General features: G+C 43.5%; 1 protein-coding gene across 3 annotated transcripts; it reads left to right on the forward strand.

The window, feature by feature from the left end:
• Nucleotides 1-853: 853 nt before the first annotated feature.
• TBC1D9B (TBC1 domain family member 9B) lies at nt 854-22922 on the forward strand. 3 transcript variants are annotated; one of them, XM_032124527.1, is made up of 22 exons: nt 854-1033; nt 3283-3393; nt 6227-6345; nt 7350-7578; nt 8248-8506; nt 9161-9368; nt 9501-9713; nt 9853-10014; nt 10595-10745; nt 11094-11308; nt 12051-12168; nt 12889-13174; nt 13833-13962; nt 15136-15234; nt 15937-16005; nt 16787-17027; nt 17316-17381; nt 17535-17606; nt 18023-18073; nt 19149-19196; nt 19622-19728; nt 20497-22922. In XM_032124527.1, exons 1-22 carry the CDS (start codon nt 916-918, stop codon nt 21187-21189), a joined length of 3765 nt encoding a protein of 1254 aa, XP_031980418.1. In that variant the 5' UTR covers nt 854-915; the 3' UTR covers nt 21190-22922. The 3 variants fall into 3 exon arrangements, with proteins under 3 accessions (XP_031980418.1, XP_031980419.1, XP_031980420.1); XM_032124528.1 differs by having other exon boundaries at nt 18041-18073; XM_032124529.1 differs by lacking the exon at nt 18023-18073.
• The last annotated feature ends 1520 nt before the right edge of the window (nt 22923-24442 follow it).

Consider the following 24442-nt stretch of genomic DNA (forward strand, 5'->3'; position numbering starts at 1 on the left):
AAAGAAGATAGATCATCCAGGGTTAAAGGATTTCTGGCCTAAAAAAACCACTGCATTCCCGCCTTCCTGGGAGCTGGGCAATAAGCACAGAGATGGGAGATGTCAATGTTTTCTGCTGGTGTAACACTTTCAGAGTTTGCCTGGAGGCTCTCTAATGGTTATCGAAACAAGAATAGCATTTCACTAAATTATTGGGAGGCTGCTCTGCAGCCAAGGGAGGAGAGGGAACTGCACCTCCCGCTGTCCTGTGTGCTGCAAAGGTCATCCTCGGACTGGGCCACAAGCTTTGAGAGGGCTCCGGAGCTGCAAAGTGAGGACCAAAATCAACCAGCTGCCAGGAGGGGGATGCCAGGACCCCCACGCTGGGCTCACGAGGCTGAGATGCTGGAAGTGCATGTTCTTCGGAGCAAAAAGAGCACATTAATTCCCATCTTCCCAGAGGGGACATTGAAGCATCGCCAGCCTGGGCAGGAGAGCTGGACATGTCCCTGCTGTTCCAGTGCCCGACCACCCTCTGGGGTGGGTATTTTTCTAATATCCAACTTAACACCCCCCTCGCCCCTCCCCGACACAGCTTCAGGCCGTTCAATTCAGGTCTTTTCAATGCAGCCACAATGTGCCACCCAAAGGGAGAGGAGCTTTGCAGAGCGCGGAGGTGACCCCCGACTGCCCACCGAGGACAGTACAGGGAGGTGGCACCGGGCGCCGTCCGGGCACGGGGCTCGAACCCGCGACCTCGGCGCTGCGGAGGCAGTGAGGGGGCCGGGCCGCCAGAGGGCGCCGTGGCGGCGGGCGCGGTGAGGGCCCCGTGACCCGGCCCGGCCGCTCCCCCCGCGCCGCTCCCGCCCCGGCCGGGCCGGCCCAGCCCAGCCCCGCGGGCGGCTCTGCTCCGCGCCGCTCCGCAGCCCCGCCGCGATGTGGCTGGGCCCCGAGGAGGTGCTGCTGGCCGGCGCGCTGTGGGTCACCGAGCGCGCCAACCCCTTCTTCCTGCTCCAGCGCCGGCGGGGACACGGCAAAGGGGGCGGCCTCACGGGTGAGGCGCGGCGGGGCCGCGGGGAGGCTCCGGCCCGGCCCGGGGTCCGTGAGCGCGGGGCGGGGGCTGGGAGGGCCCGGCGGGGGGAGAGAGGCGCGTTCCGCCCGTCTCCTCGCTGTGTGTGACTCCGGAGCCCCTCGGCCGCTGTGTCCGCCCGGGGCCTGTGTCCGCCCCCGGCCGGGGCTGAGCCGGGGCTGTCAGCGGTCAGGCCCGGGGAGCTGCTGCCGGGGAGCTCGCATAACTGATGGGGTGCCTGGGACCGTCTTCTTCCCCTGTCAAAAATGGCTTCTCAGCCCTGCTCGCGTTGCCTTGAATTATTAAGGTGGTTTATTTGCATATTTTGTGTGTGTATGTGCTTCTTCAAGATGTAGAGGATGACAATAAGACGTGGTTTATATTTAGTAGCTGTATGGAAGTTGTGCTGTGCATGGGCCGGGGGTGAAGCTGTGTGGGTCCAGCCCAGTGGATACCCCTGTGTGTGGGGGACAACCGTGTTTGTGACATAAACTGCTAAAATAACATGACTGTCACCAAAGCACAATGTTAACAACAACAACAAATCCCCTCACTTTTAAAGACCCCATTTATGTGCAGAATGCTTTCAATTATGTGAATTACAAAAATATGCATTTTACTTCTGTGAATTACACCCAGCCAGTGTCATGTATTAGCCCTGTTAGACAAATTACAGAAATGGCGCATCTGATAAACATCCTCAACATAATTCATCTTTTCACAGTGCTCAAAATTATTTTGAACTGCTCTGTTTGATATCACATAACTTGTGCAGTTTTGCATATAGGCCTGTACTTGTATTCTACAATTTTCCATTTTTTTCCAAGAAGAAATGATGCCTGGTGCTATTCTCGGAACATTTAAACTGATGTGTTCCCAATGGGTTGAAGCTTTGAGCTGTGTTTATTTTTTGAGCTAGTGTGGCTCAGTGAGAGTCTTCTTCAGAGCTCCTGGAGGTTAAAAGCCACGTGTCCTTAAGGAACTGTTCAGGTGCACAGTGACATCTCAGAGTTAGAGTGGGATGTTCAGCTGAGCTGGAGGAGTGTTTAAGTTGCTGTCAGGCTCAAGTTCTTTAAACATCTCATTACCGGTCTGTGTGTCAATATTTGACACGTTCAGTATTGTCATAGGAAGGATTCAAAATTAACTTTTAATCCTTATCCTGTCTAAAACTACACAAGAAACCCAGAGCCCAAATAGATCCTGCTGTGCTGGATACATAGTTGTTTGGTTTAGGTTTGTCACATGGGCTTGCTGTGGATAATGTTTCAGTGGAAGGACACTCAGTGGTATATTCTTAATTTGCTAATTGCTACATACATAGAGAGATAAGGCAGCGGAAGTGGCATGTTTCTTGATAAAGAATCAGATAGGGATGAGTACGGTTGGCACAGGCTTACCCAAACCATGAGAGCTGGGAGTTGAGACCAGACCCCCCACAAAGACAGAGCCCAAGGAGCAACCGTGCTCCCTCTCCAAGTTCTAATACTAGAGAACTTTTAACCTTGAGTGTGTTGCAAAATTAATTTGCATTAAAGATGCTCATAGTGCATTGTCTAGAATAACACAGCAAAGTATCATCTTAGATATTGAAATAAATACTTAATTGAAGTAAATGGATTTGCTTTGCAAAGTCTGGTCCATCGGCATTTACTCTGGGAAGTGTCTCCTTTCTTCTTTAACATATATACAATTTTTTTTTGCTTCTGTATTGCCAAATTTTGAGTTGCTGACATCTTTGTTTAATCAAAGTACTTCTGGAAACAACCCTGAAACCTGTGAGCACCAGTTTTTCTAGATCTACTTGATTCCATTTGGACAGGTTATCTGCTGTTGGCATTGGTGATGCTGAAAGATACAGTATTGAAAACTCTTGTGTCTTTTAGCTTGGTAGGCTTAAAAATCACTATTAGCAACAGAAACCCCGCAGAGGAAAATAAGTTTCACTTCCATCAGAAAACTCTCCTAGGAAGGCTGAGGATTATAATGAGGCTTCATAAGCACTTAATTGCCATCTAAACTTTGTCCATTGCCAGTAGGACAGGCTGCAGTTGGTTTTTAGGTAATTTACCTGCAGTATCTTCATGTTCTCAATCGAGTGCCACAGCACTTCCATCACAGCTGTTCACAGACTCTGAATATCAGCATCTGCAGTGATGATCCCGTGCTTTTGCTTAACCCAGTTCTTTATTTTGGTATTACATTGCTGTAATTTCTCTCTCTGTGCTTCCTAGGTCTCCTTGTGGGAACACTAGACGTGGTGTTGGATTCCAGTGCCAGAGTTGCCCCATACCGGATTCTGCACCAGACTCAAGACTCTCAAGTGTACTGGGCAGTAGCCTGTGGTATGTGACTCTTGTTGGGGACTAGATTTGAGTTGTTCTCATGGTTCAGATGACCAGTTATCCCACATAGGAGTATCCTGTGACTGCTCAGGAAACTTGCGAGAGCTTCTGATGGTGTAGTGGAAGATTCCAGAAATGACAAAAGTCAGTGTTGTTTAAACTGTAATTGAGGAACTTGAAGCTCTGCAAAAGGTTCTGTTTCTGCAGATGTTAGGAATTTTCTTTCTTCCAAGATGTACCTTGTGTTTGCAAGGTTGTAGTGAGATTGTGCAGGGAATAAATGTGCTGGTTTTGGTGGGATGATGAATGTTGTGCTCCTACTTACCAGGAGCATGGCACAAGGTGGGAACATGTAACATTGTTCAAGGTACCAGAGGTTCTTTGGGGAACCTCTTTACTGTCTTGGTCCAGTTAATGTTTTTTCTGTTATTTCTGGCCTGGAATAGATGTGTATATAGATCTGTAAAATGTATTAGAACAGTATTTTTTTTAACATCAAGGATCCTTGGCCTCTTTTACTTGAGAAATGTAACTGCTGTTTTAGAATATCATAATGCAACCGTCTGATGCCTGTTGGTGAACTTTGATTAAAGCTTTAGGTCCTAATACTTGCTAAAGAGGAAATATCTCCAGACATATTTGTTAGACCAACTTCGTTTATAATAAGAATCTTCACTTCTCACTTTGTGGTGGAGACATAAAATCTGATCATGAAGGAATAATTTGCTAAGCCCACAGAGGCTGATGTCTTGTTTTTCCTGTTCCCACCTTCTCCCCAGGCAACCAACACAATATTCTCCCTTGCAGAGCTACTTAAATTCTGCAGAGGAGAGCTTTAGCTGTTGCTGTGTTTCACAGAAACTCAGGTTCCCTTTTGAGGAGGGTGGAGGCAGAGAATTAAGAAAGACAGTAAACAAAATGGCAGATCAGGAGCTGCACAGAAAAAAGGAGAATATTTAGTGCAGATCTGTAATTTTATGGTATCTTGACACTCAGTAAGTTATTTTGTTCAATTTCAGGAGTGTTTTAGTTGATACCCACTGTATCTCAGTTACTTCTAAGCAATGCAGCATGTAAAAGTGAGGCTGGGTAACACCCAAATGGAGTTTGATAAATTATTCTACTGGAATAAATATGTTGTCTTCATCCAAAGTATTTTTTTATCATATCTGGTTCTCATTCTGCTGTCAAAGTAAGAGTACTGGTATTCCTTTAAAGTTATAAAATGTATACTGCTCTCTAGTTGAAAAATGGAAATATTTTATTTACAATTCACTGTGTGTAAATACTAGTGGGCAGCAATCTGGCCACACATGCAGCTTCAGCTCTTCAGCACTTTGTTTTTATAACCCTCCTTGTAGGAATTGTAAACTTTTACTCCTTCATGTATGTCATTCTAATGTTGTTCTTACAAAGATGTCAGTTATTGAGGCCAGGCTTATTTTAGCAATTTGTCTGCTGTCACTTGGTAAGAGTTGGCAGCTCATGAAACAAAACAGGACACAGACTTTATTCCACTGCTGTTGTTGCTGAACCTGTGGGTTTTTTTCACAATCACAGCATCCTATAATTGGTAATTTTGTGCCCTTAAAATAAACTATTTTGTATTACTCAAAATCATTTATGCTTTAGAAACATTGTCAGATGCTGTGGTAGATGTCAAGTAAATTTATATGCAGAGGCAACAGAAAAAACTTTTGTTGTCGTGCACATTGGGCTGTACACACAAACCCAAATTCGTATCCCTGCAGTTCTTTCAGACAGGACAGCTTATTTGCTTCTAGTTTTATTCTCAGATTAGCTAGCATTGGGTTTTTATGGTTTGGTGTCCAGCTACAAATATGTGAAGATGATTTCATGACTGAAGCTGCCTCCCAGGCAACTGTTTGTGTCATTTGTTTTTCTTCTTTTCCGTCATTAACCACACAGTGGTAAAATGTACTCATAGAGAAACTGAGTAGTGACAGGCATGATATTTTTATGTATCCCACTGCATAAGTATGAAACTAGAAGGTAAATTTACTGAAATATGGCAAAGAGAAACAAAAATGTCTATGACTTGCATTTAAAAATATTTCTTTTCATCTGCTTTTAACAATGTTTCTTATTGTGTTAAAAAAACTGAATTTTTTTTATCTCTTCTGCTTTTTTTTTTTCTGTCTACAGTATTGTGATAGGTATCAACAGAGAGGAAAAAAAGACAAATACTTGAAATAATTAATGGAAATTAAGGCAACTTTCTAAAGAAAAGTTATTTAAATTGGTTACAGAATGGAGCTTATCCTTTGTGAACTGTTGTAGGTGTGTGGTTAAAGACAACTAACCATTGGATAGAAAGTTTGCTGAGAATTTTTTACTTAAGAAAGCAGAGAACTTTTTGACATAAATATTTTGTTGTAGGCTCCCTGCTGACCATTGCTCCTGGGAAATGGAACCTCTTTGTAGGTGTAAAAAGTCCAGTTGTTCTGAAATTTTAAGGTTCTTCTGGTCGTTCATTATCTTTGTTTTAGAATGCCAGAAATCAAAAGAATGATTCTTGATGGAAACATAGGAATACTTTTTGTCTGGGAAAAAGGCTGTGTTTGGTGTGCATTGGCAAACAGGCTGATCTGTTGGTTGTGTGCTGATTATCCTTGGTGACGGTGGGGACATTTTATTAGAAACATAATGCTGGTATACCTAAAATATCCTTGACATGTACACAGTTGGTGTGTGTGATTAATCCTAATCACTGTTCAGTAATGATTAGTTTCCTGTGAACTTGGAGGAAAAAAGGCGTTGTTCTAATTTTTTTTTCTTTGCTCTTGCCATCATCTTTCTCCCCTTCAACTAGGATCATCTCGTAAAGAGATCACAAAGCATTGGGAATGGCTGGAGAATAACTTACTGCAGACTCTGTCCATCTTTGACAATGAAGAAGACATCACCACCTTTGTCAAGGGCAAGATACATGTAAGTGACATGTTTCCCTGAAGAACTTCGAGGTCCTGAGAAAGGATGGGGAGATGGTTATAAGAATTTTTTACCCTTTTCAGTCGTACATAGGTATGAAATGTCATGGAATGCATACAGCATTGTCAACATCAGATCACAGTCAGAACACTGAACAAATATATTTGAAAGGAAAGGGTTATGAGCAGTAGATCTCAAGGAACGGCCTGCTTAGGATGTTCCTACTAATCAAAATATAATACCTCTTTAAAATCCATGCCAATTATGCCTTTGATGCAGGGAGAATGTTTAACAAGAGTTCATCTAGCAACAGATGGAGGAGAGAGAATTCTAGTTTGCAAGCAGTGTATTTGCCCTGCCAGTAGTCTGAAAGGCACCCAGGTTGTAAAGGAACTGCACCCCAACTTCCACTGACTTTGGACTCTGGTGTCTGCTGGTTGTGCAGTTAACACACTTCAGATTCCCAGCCCACAAATCCTCCAAAGCAGAAACTTATAACTACAGTTCTTTATTGAACTGCAGAAGTTGCATCTGTTTCAGCTCTCCTGTCAGATTCTTTCTATCTTCTGTGTGTCTGTGCATGAGAGAGATTGTGGTCATTTGTTTTTCCTTCTGGCCAGTCAAGATCTGACAGATTGCAGAGTTTTGCCCTTCCTAGCAGATGATCTTCTTCCTGTTGAAGAAGCATGTGTGCAAGTGAAAAGAGACTTCAGTTCTCCTGCAGGGTGTTCCAAGTGTTCCAAGCCAGCCATGAGGAACTCAGTCAAACATTAAACATGAGTGCTTGTGGCATGTGTTCAGGAGTGGATCCCAGACTCCCACAGTATCTGACTGCCCTTTCTGCATGTCTTTGCTGTTTCTGACATGACAGGAGGACTGATAAGTGCTGTGTCCTGTTCCTTTGTGCCTTCTGGATTACTGCTGTGACCCTTTGCTTTGTACATTATTTCTGTTGGCAGACACATTCACTTCCATTTCTCCTCTCTCCTCCCTTGTCCTTTCAGGGCATTATTGCTGAGGAGAACAAGAATGAGCAGCCCCAAAGTGAAGAGGATCCAGGTAAATTCAAAGAGGCTGAACTAAAGATGCGGAAGCAGTTTGGGATGCCTGAGGTGGAGAAGTTGGTCAATTACTATTCCTGCAGCTATTGGAAGGGACGTGTCCCCAGGCAGGGCTGGCTGTACCTCACCGTCAACCACCTCTGTTTCTACTCTTTCCTGCTGGGCAAAGAGGGTGAGTTATGAGCCTGCAAGTTGTGTTTCTGTCATTTCCCATGATCTTTTTGATGCAGTTGATCTTTTGTGTGAACTCATTTTTAAGCTGACTGGTTTTTTTCCTTTTAGGAATCCTTGAGCTCTGCCTGGCTCAGCACATAAATCAGTTCTTGCTCTCACAGGCAATTCAGTGCTGTTTAGGCTGAATGCCCAAGTCATTTTTTAAAACATTTCTCAAGTCGTACATCTGTTTTACTCAAACTGGATTACTTTTTACAAATTTTAGACTGACTGGATTAGAGAACCAAGCAGTATTTTTACCTTGATGAGTTTTATCTGGAACACCTGCCAGGACCTAGTATTTACAAAGCTTGAACTCCTGAGTCCAAAGCTAATTTGCTGGAAAGAAAGAATGAAAACTTCAGTAACTGTAGTTGAAAGCACTTACTGGATGGGAGATAAAGCAGTTCCAAACGGACTATTTCTAGTCTAGTTAATCCCAAAGGTTATTTCCAAGTATTTTTGGAGAACCCAGTAAAATTGTGAAGAAAAGAACTGTCCATGTATAATGGGGGGGGGGGGAAATCCTGCTCCACTGAGGGCTCACAGGCTGCTTGACCTTAATTTCTGTTCGGTTGTTGTTTTGCCTCAATTGTAATAATAGTATTTTTTAAATTCTTTTTCTCAGTTACACTGGTGATCCAGTGGGTGGATGTAACCCAGCTAGAAAAAAATGCTACACTGCTGTTCCCTGAGTGCATTAAAGTAAGCACAAGGGACAGTGAACTCTACTTTTCCATGTTTCTCAACATCAATGAGACTTTCAAGCTGATGGAGCAGTTGGCCAACATTGCGATGCGGCAGCTGCTGGATAACGAGAGCTTCCTACAGGACAAGTCTCTCCCCAAGCCCAGGAGGCCTCTTAAGAACATCTCTGCATTAAAAAGGTATGTATATGTTCTCAGCAGTGAGAAAAGAAGATAGATAACAGGGGATTGTAAAAATAAATCTGCGTTATTTTGTAGCTCCCAGGTGCTGCTGGGGTGTTCTCACTCTAGGGGGCTGCATCACTTATTTCAGTCATTAGCCCTCTGCTTGTTCTCTCTTTTTCCCCATCCCAAATTGGAGCTGAATTCTCACACACACCCTTGTGTGTTTCTCATGCGTGGCTAGGCACTGTCAGAAGGACTTTTTAGAAACCGCTGAAGTTCATATGTAAAATAAAAGGTGAAGGAAGAAAATTACACCAGCCCCTTTGTCTGAAGTTAAAGATTTATAAAAAGAAACAGATTTGTATTGTAATAAATCCTCCCACTGGGGACTGTTCTCTGCAGTTTCAGGATCTGATGTAACATTTCAGTTTTGCAGATGCACTTGCATATTTTATCTTGTATTGCAGGACATACCTTGTCAGGGAGGCATGTCTGAAGGCTGAAAGTGGAGTCAGAGGAGGGGTGGCATCTCAGTTAGAGAAAGGAATACTAAGAATACACAGCACAGTCTGAAGGTTGTGATTGGAATGAACATTTGACATTAGTGCTTGAGTGGGTTTTTCCAATGAGTAAGAAAGCTTCAGGGTACTACCCTTTACTTTTCCCCAGAGACCTGGATGCTCGAGCCAAAAATGAGTGCTACCGTGCCACTTTCCGGTTGCCCAAGGATGAGTGCCTGGATGGACATACAGATTGTACCTTGTGGACACCATTCAACAAGATGCATATTCCTGGCCAGATGTTTGTTTCCAACAATTACATCTGTTTTGCCAGCAGGGCAGAGGAGGCCTGTCATCTCATCATTCCTCTCAGGGAGGTGGGGATTTCTTAGCTATATGTTAAGACTACAGGCCTCTCTTCTCTTTTGTGTCCTTCTGTCTTTTGTGCTGTGCTTTATGGATAATGGAGAACATGCTAGATCTGAATGGCCCTTGTTTTTGTGTTCTAGGTGACAATAGTTGAGAAAGCAGATAGTTCCAGTGTCTTGCCCAGCCCTCTGTCCATCAGCACTAAGAGTAAAATGACCTTCCTCTTCGCCAATCTGAAAGACCGGGATTTCTTGGTACAGAGGATCTCTGACTTCCTGCAGAGAACACCATCTAAGAAACCCTGCAGCATCGACAGGGAATGGAAGTGGAATGTGGCTGATCCCAGCAGCGAGGTACTAAGGAAATAGCTGGGAGGAACTTTTATCAGCTTTTCAGAGCAGTGCTCCTTACGTCACCAGCCAGTGCTGTCTCTGTTAGGCCATGAGCAGAGGAGGGAGCCTGAGTTCAGACATTTTCTGTTCTCTTGTCCAGGAGGTTCCAGAGCTGCCTTCCAGCAGCCCCCTGGCCGTCAGCCCCACGTCTGCTCTCAGCCATCAACCTGTCAGCTTCTGTGCTGGGCAAGTGCCAACAGCCTCTCAGGGACTGCTCAAACTCTTCAGGAGGGATGCTGAGGAACTCTCTGGACCCAAAGGGGTAAATAATATTTTTATGTAAAACAATTGACTTTAAATAGTTTGCAGTAGGTTGCTGATTTCCTGGCCTGCTCTAGAATGGAAATGTATTTTATCCCTGCTCAGTATCACTGCTGTGTGTGTCACAGTGCTAGTGCTGCATAGAGGTAACTTGACTGTCAGCTTACTCTGTTTGTACTGACATACCTGAGATACTTGACCAGAGGCTGAGAAATGAGTGTTACCAGTGTTCTGGGATGTGAGTTCATGACTTTGAAGAGCAAGTTTTCTTCAGAGCAAGAAAGCAGGGAACTGGTATCTCTGCTTGTTAGTTACTCATCATGATCCATGATTCTGCTTGCATTTATGTGGAGATTTGCAAGGTGTAGTTTTAAAAACTTGACTTTAAGCAAGGTCATAACTGATTAAGAACAGGATAGATTAGTATATACATTCTTTGCTTTAGCAGAAGGAAGAGAGGCTTTAAATGTCACAATATTTTTTCTTCTGAAGTGCAGGCCTGAGTATATCCAGAAATCACCTGTCCTACAAACATAAAAATGAAATATTCCCCTAAAATAGCCATATTTGTTCCTTTGAAGGCAAAGGAGAAGATGAAGGAAGAGTCTTGGAACATTCATTTCTTTGAATATGGGCGAGGGATGTGTATGTACCGCACTGCCAAGACGAGGGAGCTGGTACAGAAAGGAATCCCAGAGAATCTCCGTGGAGAGCTGTGGCTCCTTTTCTCAGGTAGGATGTTGTGCTGCATATTTTGGCAGCAGGAATTAGCTTTCTTCACATCTCAAAGGAAAAAGTAAGAATCGTAGCTCATTTCAGAAAAAATTTATGACAAGTTAGTTCCATCTGAATAGTACTTTGTGGTGGCTTTCTTTATTATCCTACTAGCTGTTTGTCTTTTGTCTCTGTTTCAGTGTTGGCACCTAGACTCTAACATTTAACGATGCATTTGTTGCTATATTTTCACATCTATTTGTAGTTCATGAGTTCATGCAGTGCTTCTTGTCTCCCTCATCTCTGAAACTGGGAATCTGTATTTCCAAGCACCAGAGGTAAAGCAATGTTTGTTTGTCATTTCAGGGGCTTGGAATGAGATGGTGACTCATCCTGGTTACTATACAGATCTTGTAGAAAAGTCAATGGGAAGGTACAATCTCGCTACAGAGGAAATTGAGAGAGATCTGCACCGCTCTATGCCAGAACATCCTGCCTTCCAAAATGAGTTGGGAATTGCTGCCCTCCGGAGAGTCTTAACAGCTTATGCATTCAGAAATCCAACAATTGGGTACTGTCAGGTAGGAAAGAAGTCTTAGGCTTGTTACTCCTACACAGTGGCCATGATTGACTTGGACTTTTTCTGCAGTTTTTTGTTCAGTTTCAAGTTTTTTCTTCATGCTGTCTATGTAGTGGTGAGAAAGTAGGAAAGAAGTTATGCTGCATCATCTCTTAAATATCCTTTGAACACAGTATTTAAATAGACTTTTCACATTGTTGTTAGATGTAATGTCAGTGTCTTTAATAGTTTTCCTGCCAGAGCTTTTACATAGTTCAGCAAGAACATCTAGTTTCATTAAAAGGAGCAATTAAATCAAATAAGTGATGTTGCACACGGACAGTATATTGAAAATTAAGCCATTTGCTGGTTTGTGAAACAACTTGATGGAAATTCAGGTTCATTTTGTGTATTGCTATGGTGTTACAGGTTCTTGTAATGTTGTTCTGTTATGACCAAATTCTTACAAAGATTTTTGTGAAGACTGAAAATTATTCTTGTTCATGTTGTTTACTGAAAGTGCGTGACACAAGATCATCAAATTATTTGCTGCCTCATGAACAGAGGAACTGAAAACAGGAAGAAAAATTGGCTTAAGGTCATCTATTGACTCAGATACCAGTAGAAGCTGGAAATAGATATGACTCTTAGTGACAGTTTGCTGTATTCATGCTTTTAAGTTTAGCTGGTCTGTAGTAGCAGAGCTTTCATGAAGTCCTCCTTGTTTTTCCCTGCACCTGTTTGTTTGCTGTGCTGGCTCCTAGGCCATGAACATTGTCACCTCGGTGCTGCTGCTGTACTGCAATGAGGAAGAGGCTTTCTGGCTCCTGGTGGCTTTGTGCGAGCGGATGTTGCCAGATTACTACAACACAAGAGTAGTGGGTGAGTCCTTGTCAGATTCCTGCTGCAGCCTGGATTTTCAGCTACAGTTGCACCAGCATCTCCCAGGAACATTTTGTTGTTCAGAATGAATTAAATGTGATGCATTTTGAAGATAATGAAGCACAACTCTGTTCCTTTTAAGGTGGCAGGGGTGTGATGGAGACATAGGAAGAGACACTACAGGCCTTCAAGGTAGTAGGTACTACCTTGTAGTAACAGGGAAGATGAAGTCACTAAAAATTGGTATCAGGAGGGATCACTGGCAGTAAGGAGGCATATCTAGCAGAAAATTACTGCGTTTTAGTTTTCCCCATCTGGAGGCATCTGAATGATGTATTAAATCTTTGGAACAGCCTTTCAGGAAAGGTTAGTGAAAGCACCACTTCATGGGCTTTTAAAGTTGGTTTGTGTAATTGAGTATAGTTTGGTGTAAATACCATAGTATCAGTAATCCTCCGCCCGTTCATTCAGGGCAAATGCACAAATTAATGAGAGGTTCTGTGTTGAGAGGTTCTGTGTGTGTATGCTCTGCAATGTAGGAATAGTCTCATTGGTTTTATTGAGAACAGGGAAAAAAATTAATGTCTTAATTTTAGTTATGATGTTCAGAGGCTTGTATGAAATTCAGTGATCTCACACTGTTTTGTTTAATAATTGCTTAGCTTGGTACCATGACACCACCATTTTGAGCTCTACCATTGTTTCGTTTGTCTGTTTCAGGTGCATTAGTGGACCAAGGCATCTTTGAAGAACTAACACGAGAGTATCTTCCACAGCTGTCAGAAAAGATGCAGGACCTGGGAGTGATCTCCACCATATCCCTTTCCTGGTTTCTCACTCTCTTCCTCAGTGTGATGCCCTTTGAGAGTGCCGTGGTCATTGTTGACTGTTTTTTCTATGAGGGAATCAAGTTTATCCTGCAGGTGTCATTGGCCATACTTGATGCCAACATGGAGAAGTTATTACAGTGCTGTGATGAAGGTGAAGCCATGACTATTTTGGGCAGGTACCATTCACTGTTCTTATTTATAACAGAATAGTTACAGTGGCCTTTTAGTCATCATCTCTTTCTACCTAATAGCAGGTCACAGTTAACACTCTAAGATGAAACTTGAGCTCCAGAGAGGCTTGCTATTGCTTTCTGCAACAGCTGAAATTAATTGTTGGCTCAGCTATGGAGGAATCCCATACTTCTGAGGCTGTTTTGCAGCATAATGCATTCCTGCATCTCAGTTTGAATTTGAACTCTTAAAGGTTGTTTATTTGAAATTTACGTAATAATTCTGCTTTACTAGTTAGAATAGATTCTGGCAGGAATCACCTTCTAGAAACATAAAACATTATCAAGCAGATATCTCCCAAGTCTAGTAAATGTAAGATTTGCTTGTTTGAAATGGGAATCTCTTTTATGTGTAGTAAGATCTTCAGCATATGACTAGAAGCCCACTTTTTAAAAAGAGTAAATACCCCCAAAATAGGATAAAAATCAATTTTACTCCAGGTTACATTGAGGGTAGCATTGCAGATTAGATGGGAAAAACTAAACTCTTCTTCTTGTTTAGATTAATGATACAAAGAAGTTGGGAGTAATGCATATGGGATATTACTTCTTTTCCTGGACACTAATCCTGGAGTCTTGCATCTGTTCTCGTTTTTGTCCACAGATATTTGGACAACGTAGTTAACAGACAGAGTGTCTCTCCCCCTATTCCCCACTTGCACGCACTGCTGACCAGTGGAGATGACCCCCCACTTGAAATTGACATCTTTGAACTCATCAAAACTTCATATGAGGTAAAGTTCTGGCTTGGTTTTTGCCTAACATCCCATTTTATACTTTGCGCAGCCGAATTCTGAGCGATGTTCATAGCTTGAGGTGCTTAAGGAGTGCAGGCTGAAGCCATTGTTCCACCTGCTTGGTATGAGTAGAACCTGACACTGTTGGCTATTGCAGATTACGAAGAGTCTGCCTAACACCAGAGGGACTAAAATGAAGACTGCAAATAAGGAAAAAGTTACAGACTAGAGATTTCTTCCTGCTTTGTCAAAAAAGTCTCCATTGTTATTTCTATTTGAGGATTGTTAGTGCTAGGGAGTTAAGGGGGGAAATTCAGGGTAAAAATTGTGAAGCTCTCTGCAGAAACATGGAAGCATCCCAGTTCCCATGAATGGGAATCCTGTTCTGTGATCCACATTATAGTAATAGGAAGGTGACCCCAGAAAGGTGCCAGTGCTGTTAAAATACCTCTGCACTGATAGAGGTGTTCCTCATTATTCACACTGAGCACAAACTCATAAGAAATTTGCTTTTGACTGATGGAGAGAACACAGGTGAAAGAACTGGTGTTTGGCAGTTCTTCTCTGCTATTCTCTGCTAAGTGTGGAATCGTTTCCCTCTTTATCTCCTGTTTTTCACCCCATCCCCTTCTGGCTGTTCACACTCAGGCAGCTGTCATTTCCCTGGGTGTTTTGTTTGCTTCTTCAGATCTGCCATCTCTGTTTGTTCTTGGTTTCTTTTTATAAAAGAGTGTCACCAAATTCATATTACTTGTGTGACCTAGTCCATAGAAAAGCTTCTTGACTATGGTGTTTCTGGCTGAATCTCATGGGCGTCCTAGAGGAAAAAAAGACAGGGCTGGAAGGAATGACAACCTGTCTGTTCTCTTATCTCTGCCACAGTACAGGACCTGTATTTCTGTCAGTCCTGACAGATCCTTGTTCAGTTTTTCTCTAGAGACCTCTGATGTCGGATTTCTCATGAACTCTGAATTATTTCTCTTGCAGGACAGGAGTGAATAGGGAATGGAGCTCAAGTTTTTTCTCATCTTGCTGCTGGTAAAAGGCTTCTAGTGGTGGTATTAGGTCATCTCTGAGGGGATACTACACTTGTTAAAGAATGCCTAATTGAAGATTGGTTGTTCTCTCTTCAGGAGATGATGTTGACCTGATCTGCTTCCTTTCTTGTAGAAATTTAGCAATCTGAAGGCAGATGACATTGAACAAATGCGTTTCAAACAAAGGCTGAAAGTGATCCAGTCTCTGGAGGATACAGCCAAGAAGAGTGTGGTATGTGACTCCCAGAATGAATGAGCTACCAAATGGCAGATTTATGGAAAGTGTTTTGCTGTGAGCATCAAGAAACTTCGTGCTGTAGCAGACCAAGTTTTAAGTGACTGAAAGAATGATTGAATGAGATGTTTGGCATGGAGAGAGAGGAAAAAACACCTGTAGGCCTTGACATAGTCTCCCCTGCCTAGTGCTGTCTGTTTTACTGCTTGCCTGGAATCTTTGAGAAAAGCTTGCTAGCAGATAATTATTTTACTGCCATTTAGAGAGTTCATTAGGGAATTTTACTGAAAGGTTCATGGCCAAAGGGATGTGTCCATATTTATTGCTGTTATCTCCCATGTCCTAGGTGGAGAATCTCATCAGGGTGTTTATTTCAGTGTTGTTCTTTAATGCACCCAAGTCAAACCTTTGAAGATAAAAACAGGAGGAGGGGCAACACAGTCTGCTCAGTCAGGTCTACACAAACAGGAAATAAGCACAGTAAACTACTGAAAACATCAGCAGTTTCTGCTTGACTGCAAACTGCCTTCCTGATTGGTTTCCAGGGGTATTAGAATGGTGATGTTTTCCTTCCCATTCTGTGTCATATCTCCTTGCACTTGTTTTCTTCTCTTCTATGTTACACAGATTTTTCACTGAGTTGTATTTAACTTTTCTTTTTGAAGTAAATTGTTCACTCTATTTTGCCTGTAACTACAGGTCCGAGCTGTGTCTGGTGACATTGGTTTCTCTATGGAAGAACTAGAAGAGCTGTATGTAGTGTTCAAGGTAAGAAGCCTTTCTTGAGAGTGAGGAAGAATGTTGTGACACAAATAGCAAAGTATGTTGAAAGGGAGGCCATGACTTTGCTTTAATTCTTAATGTGACCTATCAGAAACTGATGTGGCATTCTGTTACGCATGGTGCCAGTAGGACTGGCCCTGTTACTATCTGACTAATTATTTTTAATTTTTTCCCCCAAAGGTGGCCAAGCCACATTCACAGTAGTTGAACAATCCTCAGAAAGAAACTGTGGAACCAATGAAAAGGAATGTCATGTAGCACTGAGAATGGGGAACTAGGATTGACTGTACCTCAATTTTTATTCTCAAGTTTTCCATTGACCTCATCTGTAATTGTGACAAGATTACTTAAGGGCTTTGCCTCTATTTGTCAGCATATGTATTTTTAAAAGAATGGTATTACCCAAGTGCATTTACCAAAGTCATTTACCAAACTCAGTTGTGCTCTGCTGTAGACTCAGAAAGAGAGGCTTAGATCTAAAACCGGCATGCTCCCTTTGCAATAAAGCCTGAATGTCATTTTGTTAAAACCTGAAATCATATTTTGAATTTTTCACTTTAAATTATTCTTTGTGTTTTTCCTGGAATCTCTGTCTCTTCCTTCATTTCGTATTATTTTGTAGTGAAGTAACACTGGGAATAACAAGGCAGATAACGTGTTCCCTGAAATGTCTCCTCTTTGCTCCCTCGGTGCTGTTCTTGAGCTGTAACAGTCTCCAATCCTGTGGTGCAGCATAATCTGCTCTGTTAATCCTTTCTGTCCAAAGGCCAAGTACCTGATGAGCTGTTACTGGGGGAATAACCGTGCGGCTGCTGCCCGCCGGGACCAGAGCCTGCCCTACCTGGAGCAGTATCGCATAGACATGGAGCAGTTCAAGGAGCTGTTCATCAGCCTCACCCCCTGGGCCTGTGGGGCACATACCCCTGTGCTGGCAGGGCGGCTCTTCCGCCTCCTGGATGAGAACAGGGATTCTCTCATCAACTTCAAGGAGTTTGTGACAGGAATGAGTAAGTGGTGTTTTTGGAGAAAATGGAGTGCTGCAAAAAATGTGTCTGTCCTTTTCCAAGAAGAGAACTAAAAGGAGATAATGGTGTGTTCACTGTCGTGAGGGGAGGAGGACAGGAAGCCTCAAGCTGGACAAAATATGCCTTTCTGGTGTGGATTTCATTATTGATTCTGCACAGGACTTCAAGCAGTCATTGTATGGGAATTCATTCTGGTTTGAACCTGTAAGCAGAGGCTGATTCTTTATCATTAAAGTGCTATTTTTCTTAACTTTTTTCTTTTCTTTCCAGGTGGGATGTACCATGGTGACCTCACTGAAAAACTCAAAGTACTCTACAAACTGCACCTGCCTCCTGGTGAGTGACTGCTTCTGTGTACTGCTGCTATTGAACACGGGCTGCTCTGACATCAATTGACATGGGGTGCCTCATGAGTTTTGCTAATGAAGTGGGTTGTACTGCTGTTGAATTAGGTTAGAGATCTTAACATTTGCTTCTGTGTGAATACAGCTCTGAATCCAGAGGAGACAGAGTCTGCTTTGGAGGCCACAAGTTATTTCACAGAGGATGTGACAACAGAAGGTAATGCAACACTGCTGCCTTTACCTCTCAGTTAGGCAGGAGTTGCAGCATAGATCCATGTGCTCTGAACAGTGATTTTGTGCAAGGCATGGTCCTGTGCTGGCAGTGTGTTAGGATTGCCAGTGTGTTTGAGTTCACTGTCTTTGTTGCATGATGGGGAAGAAGTTTGGAGCTAAAACTCCTCAGTGCCAATTCCATGCAGGATACAGCATGCTCTGAAGCATGGGCACAGACTGCTGAGGAGGAGCAGTGTGCTTTCACCAGCCCCTGTCTCCCACCATGATTTAGGTTTTTCATGCAAGTCTCATTGTCTCTCTTCTTGTTTTTGTTTTCTTCTCTGTGTCTGTCTATGTCTGACCTTTTCTTCTGTTTTATCTGGGATATTGTCCCCTCAACCCCTTTTTCTGCTGCTCAAGTATCTCCTTTTGTCTCAGAGCTGGATATCTGCCTGCACTGTGAGTCTCAAGGTCAGTCCATGGATTATGTGCATGCATTGAGCATGGCTGTGGTGCTGATACCACCTGCCAGCCCAGTGTGCTGATGTAAATACTCTGAAATTATTGCTGCTGCTCCTCTCTCATGAAACTGTCACTATTAATAAAGTGCTATAAGTAATGAAATATCTTTCAGTATATTCTGCCTGTTGAGTTTCAGCCTTGGTCAAAATAGGTTTTGTCTGGCTTCTTTCAGTGGAATTCATCTCATCCTAGAAACTGGTGGTCAGAAAGAAGCTCAGAACAGGGTGGGGGGGGGGGTACTAGGCTTGCTGGCCTGGATAGGTGATTCCTGTGCCTACTCCACAGTCTTCCATTTTAAAGGAATAAGGATGCATGCCATTGAATTGCCGAACTGTTGGTAGACCAGTTTACTGCATTTCTTAAAATACAGCATTGGGGATTGTCAGATAGGAGATCAAAGTATGTCAATCATGCTCAATATTTACCAGAATACAATGATGCTCCAAAAAATCTGAGTACTACAAGAGGTAGTTGTGCAGTTTGGTGTAGGTGGCTGATTTAACAGTCTGAGTTGAACCAAGACTTCCTGTTTGCTCTAATGACAATATAGGGAACCAGAAGTGAAGTTCGTGAAGTTGGACTGCAAATTGCTCCCAAAATGTCAGTTCAGGCAGTGAATGATTGGGAGTGTAGGCATTAGTCACATATGTGCTCAGTAGTGGTTTGGGTTTTTTCCATTCATTATCTTGCTTTGGATGACTGAACATCTTGTCTTTAAGCCATCACATTGCTTTGCTATCTTTCATATCTGTGTTTTCACGCTTTCTTTTAAGACCTCTGCCCTCTACCTCAGCTCTTCAACCCGCTTTTTGAGTGTGGCTCTTTATCCATCTCATCCCATCAGCCTCTTGCTTCCATCCTGTTCTGTTCACTCCTCTAACCATGATATAGGAGTGTGAGATGTAACTTCTATTAAACGTACTCTTGTATAATTTTAATTTGTATATTGAGTTGTCTTAAGTTCTTTGTGTGTTTTATTGCTGAAAATCAGCTATTAATTGTTTTATAATTCCATAATTTTTAGAAACCCAAGAAGATAAAGGAAGGAGAAATGAGAATGGTCCAGAAAAAGGTAATTTCATCATCAATAGACCACATTCTAATCTCATCTCTCCCGTATTATGACTTGTTCATTGTCTTATGCTGATCAAAGAGACCTTGCAAAGTGTCCCTTGTGGACAGAGGTAAAGCAAGAGGTGAGCTGAGAAATAAGTATCCCTTATGCCTTACTGCTCCGACTCTTCTACATACCAAGATCACAGCATTTGTAAATCATGTTGGGTAAGTTGTCAGCTCACTTGTGAGAAGTCAAGCTGCTGCAGCACTGTTTAATTTTTTGCTCTACTGAGCTGGATCAGATAAACCAGCAGTAAACAATGCAGTCTTCCTGGTAGATGCTTTCGTGGGCTGTCAATAACCCCTTCCTCAAGCCTGATTTTTGCTTTGAAAGTCTGAAACCATAAACCACCTGACTAGTGGCTTGTTCTTGCCTTGCAGAGGAGAAGGGTACCAGTCCACAGGACTACAGATACTACCTAAGAATGTGGGCCAAGGAAAAAGAATCCAAGAAAGAAACAATTAAAGATCTCCCCAAAATGAGCCAGGTAAGAAAGGAATATGAAGGTTTCCAGTTGGATCACTGGCAGCTTAGTGGAATTCTGCAGTATGTGCAGCCATTGTGCCAGCATGTTCAGTACTTGCCCATAGTTTTCCCTGCTGTTCTGGTCTGGTGAGCTTTAGAACCTCTAATTCCACACATTTCTGTTGAGCTGTGCAGTGGATATGGACAAATTGCTTTTTATCAACCAGTCAAATGTAGTGGATTCACTCTGCCTCACACACCAGTTTTTCCTATAAGAACTGCACTCTGTGTTTTCCCTCCAGAGCAGGATGTTTCAAATATGCCACCAGTCACAGAAACTTGTTCAGCTTTTTTGGTTTTGTGTTGCTTCGAGTTACAGCTGCTTGGTGGAAAGTGAAGAATATGGTTACAGAAGAGAGAGTCAGATGACTGCCGTGATCTTTGCAGTCTCTAATTTCCTTGGTGGGTGCTACTTAAACCAGTTCAGAAATGCTTAGAAGCTGACCACAGAAGAGTAGCAGAATAGACGTAAAACTTCAGGTTTTCTTAGCATTAGTGAATATGTGACTACTCTGTTCATCTGTCAGCAGAAAACCCACCACATTAAATTGCCAGCTGTGTCTCAATTTAGCTGCAACAGAGAGGGGAGAGTTTGCCTGTGTCAGACTGTTCTGAACTTAGTGGGGAGGCAAATAAGCAATGAGTCATTTGAGATGGTCCCTGTTGCCTCATCTGCCACTGACAACTTTTTCAGCCTGATACATGATTATTTGGTTTTTGTCTTTTAAAGGAACAGTTCATAGAGTTATGCAAGACCCTTTACAACATGTTCAGCGAGGACCCTGTGGAGCAGGAGCTGTACCATGCCATTGCCACTGTGGCCAGTCTCCTTCTGCGGATTGGGGAAGTTGGGAAGAAATTCTCCAACAGGCCCGCGAGGAAGTCTGAGGACTGCAAAGCAAACAATATCCAAGATCCTGTGAGTGAAGAGGAGTCACCAACATCTGAACAGAGTCAGAATTCAGCAGTAGAGCAGCAACCCCAAGCTGACCATGAGGACAAAGCCAGCGTTGATGCTCTGCCTGAAAAAATACAGCAGGAAAACCACACTCTAGGAGATGGGTCAGGGGAAGGACAAGGCTCTCCTTTACAGCTGCTATCAGATGATGAAACCAAAGATGATATGTCCATGTCTTCCTACTCCATGGTCAGCACAGGCTCCCTGCAGTGCGAAGACATCGCAGATGACACGGTGCTGGTTGGCTGTGAAGGCAGCAGTGGGGCTGCCAGGTATGGCAGCACCATTGACACTGACTGGTCCATCTCCTTCGAGCAGATCTTGGCCTCCATGCTGACAGAAACAGCCCTTGTAAACTACTTTGAGAAAAAAGTCAACGTTCTCCAAAAGATCAAGGATCAGAAGAAGGTAGAGAGGCAGTTCAGTTCATCCAGTGACTATGAACTTTCCTCTGTGTCAGGGTGAAATCAAGAATGCAGGAGTTGTCTTTGGGAGACAAAACAGGAAGATAGTGTGGCAGATGGCAAGATGGTTTGGTATTTTCTGTTTGGGGTTTTTTTTGTTTATTCCCAGACCAGTAACTACACAATTACAATAGAATCCAATTGATATGGGGCTTCTGACAGTGACTGTTTTGTGTAGGTGTTTCTTTGGCTACTCTGGCTGAGAGAATTAGTTTTACATTCTTGAGAGCCATTAGAACCTAATAGCCCCTGACATATAGAATTACCACCATAAATTATGCATGTCTGCCTTTTGCTATCTTTTATTTCAATGAAGTTTTATTTCAGACAGTAACTGCTCCTTGCCTGCCCTTGTTTGCTGTAGGTTCCTGGGTAACTTGCACAGCAGATGCAGCCTGGCTTGAAACCATGCTCACCTCTGGCTGCCAGTCTGAGAGCTATTGCAGTGTAGTCAAGTGCTGTAGGACTCTGACCTATAAATAATCTTGTAAGTTCTTGTAAGATGTTCTGTGACTCAGCAGCTATAAAGCAAACATGCCCCACTGCTCCCAGCACCCTAAGATCTAAACACAGATATTGCTCAGACCTGCAGATTTCTTTCACATATGATTTGGCATATTCATAGTGTCCGATCACTTACTTTCTCCTTCAGAATTCAGGAGTTTTCAGGCAAACCTGGTTTTCTAGCATTTGCTCTTCTATTTCTTTGAAAGCCATTGGTTTTAGTTTGTCTGGGAAGCCACAAGCTCCTTGGCTTCAGTGCAGAAGTGATACTGAGTCAATCAATGGGCTCATGATGGTTATAATGAGGGAGTAAGTTCCTAAAATAGAAGTCAGTGAATCAGCCTCAGCATTCCAGGGCAGTGGCTCACTGGTCTGCTGGACTTTCCCTGTCAGTATGTTTACTATTTATTGCTGATTCCCTGTTTTTCCTAGCTAGTGATGGGTCCAGTTTTTAGGAGGACCTGTAAGAATACTCCGGTCAGTCAGCCCTCACAAATGCTTGGGGCTGGAAGTTGTGCAGGAGCATTGTGTCACCCGCTGCTGCTCAGTCTCCTTTCTTGAGAGTCTAGCAATGGACATGCTCTTAGAAACTACTTGCACATCCAAGGGCATTTGTACCTAAAGGGGAAGAATTTAGAGCAGCGTGGCTCTGCCAGCAGCCCCTTATGGGAAACCTCAATACCAGAGCTCATTCCAGTTAGAGACAAAATAACTGGGAGACTGTGTGCTCTTCTAAATCAATTAAAACCAGAGGAAACTATGAGTTGCCCTTCTGGTAGCAGGGTGTGTTCTCCAAGGAAGGAGAAGTAATGCTGTTACTACAGACAAACTTGTCTCAGCACAGAGGCAGTGGCCTTGCAGGGGCAGGGCGAGAGATGCTGCTGCTCGGCCAGAACAGAGCCCGCACTGAAGGCAAGGTTTGATCCAGCTTTTGGCTGGCACTTGGGATCTAAAGGTAGGAAGTACACATGTGGATGTTCCCATTTAACACTACTTGGTGTGCTACTCAGTGTTAATTCATCCTCGTGACATTTTCGGTCTGTATTCACAGCTGGTACATATTTCTTATTTCTCTGCCTCCTCTGTCCTGTATCACTGGAGAGCAGCCATTAGTAAAACTGCTTTTACTAATTATTCAGTAATTTATTGTAATTTTTTAAAGTACAAATAATACATGTGATTTTACACTGTCTTACTCGTCATGTATACAATAAATGAATCAGAATCCTATAGGTTATTTGGCTGTCTTTTATTTCTCTCTGAGCTCATGGAATATTGCTGGTTCTTTACCCAGTTATCAGAAAAAGTGTGTTACCAAAACTGCGGGAAAACCAAAAACTCTCCAACAACATTTTTAGTGTTAGAGAATCAAGGCATTACTTTATTCTGGCCAGGATGTTGTTCTGGCCAGGATGTGCAACAGAAATCATTTCAGCCACGCATAGCCCGGGTGTGCAGAGAAAATCATTCCATGACACATGGCTCTTTACTAGATTTTTCAGACACTCAATACAGTCAAAACCCATAGAAATTCATTGGTTCAGTGTTCACTGGTCCCAAGTTACACAGTTCTTAGTATTTGGTTTTTTATTGGTTATGGATTTCTTTGCCTCCGATGCTAATGTCCTCATTCCTTGGTTCTCTTATCAGTCTTTTCCGGACCAGGTCTCGCTGACCGTGCCAGGGGTGATGTTGGGAGCTGATGGTCGTTAATGGTCATTATCTTCTGTGTATCTTCTGTGCTACTCCCAGTCCGTTGAGATGTTAAGCTCATCACGCCTTGAGTGATGAAACAGTCCTTTGAAAAGAAAATTCCTTTCCCCTGGGGAAAAGGCAAACAAAACCCCTGATAAAAGTTATGTAAAAAATTTTAAACTTGGTATATTTCCCAACAAGTGGACTTGGTGTGACTGTACTCTTTTCTTTCCTTCCTTTTTTCTTTCATTTTTTCTTCTTTCTTCTTAATTTATTTTCTTCATATTGTTCTTTTTTCTCTTTTCTCCTTTTTCTTTTTTCCTTTTCTCTATTTTTTCCTTTCTTTGTATTCCCTTTTTTCCCCCACCTTTCTTTTCCCCATTTCCCCCCCTTCTTTTTCCTTCTTTCCCCCCTATTCTTTTTCCCCCTCTTCTCCCCCCTCTCCCCCTTTCCTTATTTCTCTGTATACTTACTTTTAATATAACACAGACCAGCACATCTCCAGCTAGGTGCAAACCTGACCGGTGCCGATGCAGGTGCAGACACGAAGTTAACGCACCGCCAGCCGGCCCAGCAAAGCTGTGCGGGGTCTGCCCTCGGGAAGGGGGCTCCGGCGGGTGGCTTGATGTGTTTGGGTGGTGAGAGCGGAGAGCCCGTCCCGGTGCCGCTGTCGCTGCTCGGTGCCGCTGTCTCTGCCCGGTGTCGCTGCCCGATGCCGGTGCCGCTGTCGCTGCCCGGTGTCGCTGTTCGGTGCCGCTGTCCGGTGCTGCTGTCTCTGCCCGGTGCCGCTGTCGCTGCCCGATGCCGCTGTCTCTGCCCGGTGTCGCTGCTCGGTGCCGCTGTTCGGTGCCGCTGTCGCTGCCCGGTGCCGCTGTCTCTGCCCGGTGCCGCTGCCCGGTGCCGCTGTTCGGTGCCGCTGTCTCTGCCCGGTGCCGCTGTCGCTGTTCGGTGTCGCTGCCCGGTGCCGCTGTCGCTGCCCGGTGCCGCTGCCCGGTGCCGCTGTCGCTGTTCGGTGCCGCTGCTCGGTGCCGCTGTCGCTGTCCGGTGCCGCTGCT

This window comes from Corvus moneduloides, chromosome 15 (genome assembly GCF_009650955.1).
Source record: "Corvus moneduloides isolate bCorMon1 chromosome 15, bCorMon1.pri, whole genome shotgun sequence".
Taxonomy (NCBI): Eukaryota; Metazoa; Chordata; class Aves; order Passeriformes; family Corvidae; genus Corvus; species Corvus moneduloides.